The 8036-nt window shown below is 34.5% G+C and overlaps 1 protein-coding gene across 4 annotated transcripts in view; it reads right to left on the bottom strand.

Annotated features, from left to right (window-relative positions):
• Nucleotides 1–2477: 2477 nt before the first annotated feature.
• Nucleotides 2478–8036, bottom strand: part of LOC105686922 (thyrotropin-releasing hormone receptor) — a 48598-nt gene continuing 43039 nt past the window's right edge. For 3 of the 4 annotated variants that reach the window (XM_048651617.1, XM_012402193.3, XM_048651616.1), the window contains exon 7: nucleotides 2478–5285. In XM_048651617.1, coding sequence (XP_048507574.1) covers nucleotides 4574–5285 — 712 coding nt within the window. In that variant the 3' untranslated portion in view covers nucleotides 2478–4573. Of the gene's footprint in view, nucleotides 5286–5311; nucleotides 7907–8036 lie in introns of those variants that run through there. The other variant, XM_012402195.2, reaches the window with a different exon arrangement.

The following is an 8036-nucleotide window of genomic DNA, read 5'->3' as shown; positions in this document are numbered from 1 at the left end:
GGCGTAACTCGAAATTTCAATTACTACAACTGAAATTCGAAAATTGTATTTCTCCGGTCGTTTTCTATTTCACGATTACAGTCTTTCGAAGGCACGGTTACGTTTTCTCGATCGACTCGACTCTAGAAAGCTTGAACAATCGAAAATGTTGGATTGATTACATATAGATTCACCCGAAGATGAAGGGGATCGATCTGTCAATTATCGCAATATCTTCTTCAATGGCTAACGGATAGAAAAAATTATTATAATTTTGTAGACGGATCCAGTTGCAAAAACGGTGAAATTATACCGCACCCGCAATTCGGAAAGAAGGGTAAAATATAGGAAATGAAAAGGGGAGGTCGACGCGATTCCCTAGGGATTACAGGGATTACACAGAGATTGAATCACTTCTAGGTCCGCCCCCGACTGCGGATGTCTAAATGCTTCTGTCCCTTAATCATCGTGTCTTTACCAGAAGCTCGTTCAACACTAACTATTTACAGCTCCCTAAGGGCGCATAGAATCTTCCTCACGTCCAAAAATGTTCGCACACGTACCGTCGTTCTACCTACAGACATCGGAACGTCATAATTTCCTACGAAATCCGACGGTTCCGACATCAAAGAAATAGAAATGTATTTTTTTTTCTTTTAAACAAACAGAAGGGCGGAGAGAATAATCGTATGATATAGAAATGCCGTTGTGAAATCATTGAAAGAAAATTGAAGGGAGAAAGGGATGTTTCATCCCCCTAATCAACTTGCGTTTAATAAAACTTGGCTCGCAACCCCGCGATCATGGCTCCTGGCTTCTGGGTTCTGGCTCCGGCAGACCCGAGCTAATCTGAGTTTGATTAAACTTTTAGCGACACGCCGACATCCAAAGGGGTGGGTAACCGATACGTATTCTTTATGCGTGTAAACGTGCGCGTACATTTAGCGTGACTATATAGAATAGGCGAGAATTGAGATTGTGTTTGTTCACGGGGCAGTGAAGCCTAAGTCGATTTTTATTACAGTATTCTTGCATATAAATTAACCATATAAGCCGATAGTGTGACGAGAAAATTCTTGTTAACGCCATCAGATTAGGGTAATAAAAAGCTTGATACATGGAAAACTCTGAAAAACAACGACAAAAAAGGAATAACAATCACTTACCCTCTTATGCCCACGTTCTATGAATTAATGAGACTCCTAATTATTCGATTGCGTTTAATGAAATATGACAAACGAACGAGCGAATCATTTTTCTTTCGATACGCAAGCATCTTCTCAAATAGTCAAGATCAACCTCAGCAATTGTCGGACGTTGGGACTGTTAGCTTTTCTTTTCATTCTCTTAATTCAAAATTTCAGGATGCTCATTGCGCTAAAAAATTAAAGCGCCCCTCTTCGGCAACTTTTGGGGATTACCGACGCCTGGTACAAATCTGAAATTGTTTTTTTGTTTTCCATCAACCGAGGGTTTTCGGAAACACAGACAAGGTAAATAATTTTCCATTCTTGACTACCGATGGTAACCCGTGATGTTCGTAAAGTCCCGATAAAAAAAACACCTTTTAAATTAATTACCGTGGCTTGGTAAAGTGATGATCTAGTACTTTCGAGAGTAAATTGACTCTCAACGCTGGTACTAATTAAACGTTTACGTCGCTAGATGCTGCTATTCTTTTAACACGGAATGAATTCGTATTTTAGGGACTAAATTTTCATGTTATCCGGTACATTTCGGGAATCCCTTCTGGTTCAAAAATAATAAACGACCGTCGGTTGGTTATCAGAGTCCGAATTTTTAAAAACACTTGGATTCGATAATTCGATATTCTCGATACCTTGCACAGGTCGTTGTTTTTCTTTCTTCGCTTTTCCTTACGGGAAAAGACTTATAAAATCAGATTTTCCAATCACAAGATCGCGTCGGGATATTCCAAAAAGTGGGTTTTTTTTTTGGAAAATTAAAAAAAGCAGATTTCCTAGTCCCGATGGAATGTAAATTCATCGCTAATATCACTAAATTTTTGAGAAGCAACAATAAGTAAACTTTTGTTGAAATAATTGTAATTAGGTAATTTTTCCTTTCATGCAAAAAGGTCAGCTAGAGTAAATTGAACCACAGGAAGCTTTGACACTTTTTAACGTACGTCAAAAAAAGAATATCGAGAGTATTGCTTTGCCCGTAATCCGGCGCATCACTCGCCACTGCGATCTGATTCACGCAGATAAATGAAGAATGGTCTCGAAATACTTTCTAGATTCACTCGCGAAACGAGAAAATTCACACTCCACGGAAAACTCCGACGAATAATCCACCTGTTTCCGAACTGATTACTTCTACTTTTCTTGGTTCAGGCTGCAACGACTGTTGAGGTTGGCCATGAATTTTCATTTTATTTCAGCAGCCCTCTTTCTCGAAATATCTTACACGAATCCTTGAAGTAAGACAAACTGCAGAGGGATGTCGATGAGGAGCAATGATAGTCTTTCAAAAATTCGTTATTTTCCATATCATATGTTACATATATACATATATAAATATTTTATTAGTTACATCCTTTTTTTTTGTTTTTTTGGTTTTTTTTTACAAAATATTTACACCAATTCTTAAACGTTTACTATACATTAATAATCATATACATATATTAAAATAATTGTGTACTTTTTTCATTATCGATATACTATATTTTATTCATTATAATTATCGAAGATATATTTCTGACCTCTCACCTACAGACTAATATGCATATGCAGCGTACATATATACAAGTGTGTGATTTTTACTCCTCTTTTTTTAAGCATCTCTTATACAGATGGTGTTACATAGAACAATTATCATTTTATGTATATATACTTGTTGTCCGCGATAGATATATATCATAGAAAATATGTATAATGAAAATCATTCGATAAATCGCAGTTACCAATAATTATTTCCAAATTGATTATTTTTCTTTGTATCCATCAAATACATGAATGTGATAAATTTTTGTTTGATTTCACCGTCGGTGCGGTTATAAAACTAACCTACGTCAGTTTTATTCAACTCTTTTATTTTTAACGTCTTTTTCTAACTGTCAATTTGAAGTGTTCATGTAACGGGATACAATGATGCTCATTCGGGCGAGCTGAATGTTTCTAGCTGCACTTATTATTAGTCAACTCATTAAAAAATCTATTCAGGGAACAAAATAAATTCTATTGCTTCGTAATGAGCAACGCGGACTCCTATTTTCCTAAATTTACAGTAGTGCGGTATCATTATTTGTATCTTATGTAACTGACTAGATTATTTATTAAAATAACGAATCATTCAATTTAATTTTTTGAACAAAAACGAGAGAAAAATTAACGCGTTTCTCCTATCCTCCATAATTTCATATAATGAAATTTTATACCATCAAGGGCTGATAGTGATAATCATAATGATAATACTAACAACAATGAATAAATTCCTCCAATTTTTTCTTTATCTCGTTAATTTTTGCAATCACTACCAGTCTTGCATTTATTAAAAACTATAGTAGTTGTACGTGCATACATGATACTTATAGTCTGACAATGAGTGAACTGTAATAATAATAATGATCATCATCAATGATCCATGTACACCGATTAGTAATGACGAAGAAGAGAATGACAATCATACAATTATTATCACGATGTCGATTACATATATTTTATATGATATTGTGATACAACGATGATGATTTTTTCTTTCTCTTTGTTTGCGATAGCATATTCATATTATTACCACACGTAATATGTAGTATAACATACAACGACAATGCTGATGATTTTCAATTTCGATTTTTGCCTTTGATCCCAAAATTACTTGAAAATTGATTATATCATACATAACATATCATATCGTACGTATAGACGAGCATATGGACTTTGATAAGTTGTCTTATTTGTTTTTCCGTTAATTCTTCTCTTTGATCATTATAATAATAATTCTGTTTCTTCTCGTTTTTCTCGACATACAGATTCAGGATTTTGAACTTAATAATAATATACAATTCCAATTACAGTATTAATGTCATTATTTGGGCTCGATCAATTTTTTCTTTTTCATACTATCACCTATTACCGTAATTATGATCGTGACTAATATTTACAATTAAAAACGCACGATCTTCAATGTCGGATCATAAACAATCAAACGAGTAATTGATTCGTTACAATTCATATAGCTGATCAGACATTTTATGTTATATTTTTCTGGCCCCTTTTATATAGATGAAAATTATATGCATATGAATTTATCAATGATTTTTAATTAGTTTGAATTTAACTACCTAGTCATTCGGTAATGATGGGAGCCAATAGCATAATTTTTGTCAATATTTTTCATCCATTGTTTTGGTCATTCGTTCATTCATTGTTTTTTCATCATTCAAACGACGGCACTGCAAATAATGTCATGTAGTGCAATATCGAACAATTATTACAGTACCATAAATTTTTGAGAATATCTTTTCTCTGTGCATAAAACGTGAAAGGAAAGGAGTCTCGGTCGAGTCTCAATTTTCTCCGTATCGTTTGTTTGAATAAAAAAGAATAGGGAGAGGAAGAAAGAGGGAAAATTATTAGACGTAACTTTCTTGTTTTTTCTTAATAATTCCAATATCCGTAACGGAGGAAAGGAGCGGTAATTTCATTTGTTTTTCAACCGGCGTACCGGGGACTTTAACGCTGCAGCTTTTGTTGCTGCTGTGTCTCCGCCAAAAATCGGAGGATTGGTTGGTGCTGCAGTTCGTCGATCCGGTCGTATAGGTGCCGGTCCTTCCCGGTTGTTTCTTTTTGTTTTTACCCAAACCGCACAGTCTCAGAAAACCTTCGCGAAATTTAGTCGACATTAAATTATACAGAATCGGATTAACGGCCGAATTCAAGTATAACATTACCCTACAAAAATATAAAATACTGTAATATCTTTCGAAACCAAGGTGAAGCATCGATTCCTGGGAAACGCATATTATCCATAAGGTTAACGCTCTAAATGGCAATAAACATACGAAAAAACTGAGTACGACCGTACCCAGCATCAACACAACTTGCTTACGATATTTCAATAAGTTATTCGCTGGACCACGACTTATTGTTGGATTCGCCATCAGATGACGCGCTATTATCGTGTACAATACTATCAATATGAATAACGGTAAGAAGAAGAATACTATTATTGTTGTCACGAAGAATGCATCCGTCCACGTTTTATTCGATTGTATTTGACACACCGGTACCATCGACCCGTCGACGTATTCCTCCATGTGATAATTTGACATCAGGATACTCGGGCTGTCGACAGAAAAATTATATCACATTTATAAAGCAGCCGCCACATTGCACTCGGAGAATTCGTGATTATAACATTGACTTTCTCGAGATCTTCTCTAATTGTAAAGGCAAATTACAACTAGAGGGTGTATTCACTTTTTCACATGCACATGTTTCTCGTCAGGAATCGTTTATTGTGGGTTGTAATGATTTATAAAGAGATGATATCAATTGCAACTACATATAATATGTATATTTATGTGTACATATCCATATCCGTATTGCAATATTTGCGAATTATTTTACGTGCTTTATAATAATAAGTATAAATGTAATAATACACGACATACTAATTAAATTAACGTACTTTAGTTTACCGTTTAATTATTGTGACAATAATACTGTAAGTTTCTTTGAATTTCCTTTGACGGTGAACTCCTAATTATTGTTCTTCTTTTTCATTGGTGCGTTGTATTAATGATCAAATTATCATTGATGTTACAGACGTAAAACCTAAATACCGACATTGTTTCAGGAAAAAAAATGCAGTTTGTAAATTCGTATACGTATACCTATGTGTATATTGTTTCAATTAAGATCATTAAGCTAGAATCGATTCATGAAGAATAATTGGCAGGATTCTTGTAGTATCTCCTACGTAATATTATGTTAGAAACTTTGCAAAATTATGCGTGTAATACTCATGTAGCGTATAATAAATACTTGGCAAAAAGCATAAATTGATTCTTTTTTTTTTTGGTCTTCCCCCCCCTCCCCCCCAACCTTTAGCATTTGCTCTCACTGTATCACAACTGCAGCGTATAGTATGTAGAGTCTCGCGATGTGACAGTAAATCGCAGTTATATCAACTTAATTATTATCTAAATAATTCGTATACTCGTGATCATCGTTGTTACGTGCGATGTATCCGCCATAGATATAAAGTAATATGCTTCTATAATTGCTATTAATATTATTATTACCGATAATGTTAATCATTTATAATTTAATACGTCGCAAAAGCGTTCAACTCAAGTGTGAGATTCGAGAGAAATTTTTTTTTTGCAGTTTTAATTTAATTTTGTTTTTTCTTCTTCTCTCGCAAAGGTCAAGGCGTAACATTTAGGCGTGTGCGGGTAAAAATATGATATTTCATCAGAACGAAATTCAAATCAGCTATTATAATTATCATTATACATATATATGTATACATATGTATACATACATGTTTAATTTTTACAACAATCATCGTAACAAAAAAATTGAATAAAAAAATATTCGCCCACACTTGAAGCCTAGATTTTCATTAGATATTATATTTTTATAGTAACTATAAAATTAGGAAAATTAAGGAACGGAAATAGATAAGGTGTATAATAATATACATTGTTTCGACTAGGTTATTGTTTAGGATATTGTAAAAAATTAGTGAAATTCTAGAATTCTGTTAACATCAAATTGAAACCTACGTGGCATAGATATCGTTATTGATCAATGTCTCAATTTTAAACGAAACTATGGTCAAATTATTTCAGCGATTTCGAAACGGTTCGTTTGTTTATTTGTTAATTTTTGTTTGTCTTTTTGTTCTGTATTAGCGCAAATTTTGACACGGTGCTAATTTATTCATTTGTGCCAACATCGCCGTTCTTCTTAGTTGTTGGAGCCTCTGTGGATTTTTAATCACTATCTTCGCCCGAAAGCATACTCGAATACAAGAGAGAAAAAACACGCCCAGGATAAATAAATAAGAGCGGAATATAGGCAATATTTTTACGGAACCAAATATTCTGACACGTTGTTCATCGAGAAATGACAAATTCCAATGTTATGAATTGGCCTGGTGAGAAAGAAAGGCTCAAAAAATTTTCACTAAAAGTAATTAAAGAAAAATGAAAAAGGTATAGAAAGTTGGATAGATACTCATAAAACGAACGAGCCAATACTAAACAAAATTTTCCTGATGCGGCTCTTTTCGCATGGCTCTCCTTGACAGTCTACTGGTGGTGACGGTGCTTCTGAAAGTACCTCTTTCCAAACTTCTCGCAGTTCTTAAGCCGCATAATTTTAAAAAACCAATTCTAAATCTGCTGCTCATGAGATTGTAAAGTATGGGATTTATGGCACTATTCAGATAAAACATGATCCTGCTGAAGTATAAGAGATTGTAATAAGTTTCCGGTCCGAGATCCGTCATCCATCCGGACGGAGCTAGGACGACGTAAACCGTCAGTAATCGGAATGGCGCCAAACAAATGAAAAAGCTGAATACCACCGTCAAAAGCATCAGCACCACTTGTCTTCTGGCCCTGACGTGATATCTTTCGCAAGAATTACTCGAGGTCGTCGTCGAATCTTGAATTAAATGTCTAACTATCACGGAATAAAGGCCTAACAATATTAACAATGGTAAAACAAAAAACAATATGTTCAGGACAAGAAAAAACGCTATTTGAGCATTCGATGTTACTGGCGTCAGACAAATTGCCACGGACGATTCTTCGTGGCTCAACGACGTTGACGATGCACCAAATTTTGTTGTCGACGACGACGTTGCTGCTGTTGTTGATGTTGTTGTTTCTGTTGTTTCGTTCGACGACATCGTATCGAACTTTTGATACTGGGAGACCCAGAGTATTGGACTGCAATCAACCAAAAAAGAAAGCACTTCTTTATATCGTTCTTTCTTTTCTTCACGTATTTTATTTGTTAATTTATTCCTTTTAATTCTACGTCGGTGAAATTATTTTTAGACAGTTTTTGCTTTTTCCA

Source organism: Athalia rosae, chromosome 3 (genome assembly GCF_917208135.1).
Source record: "Athalia rosae chromosome 3, iyAthRosa1.1, whole genome shotgun sequence".
NCBI lineage: Eukaryota > Metazoa > Arthropoda > Insecta > Hymenoptera > Athaliidae > Athalia > Athalia rosae.
The sequence above is the reverse complement of the archived record's forward strand: the minus strand, read 5'-3'. Positions and strand labels throughout refer to the sequence as shown.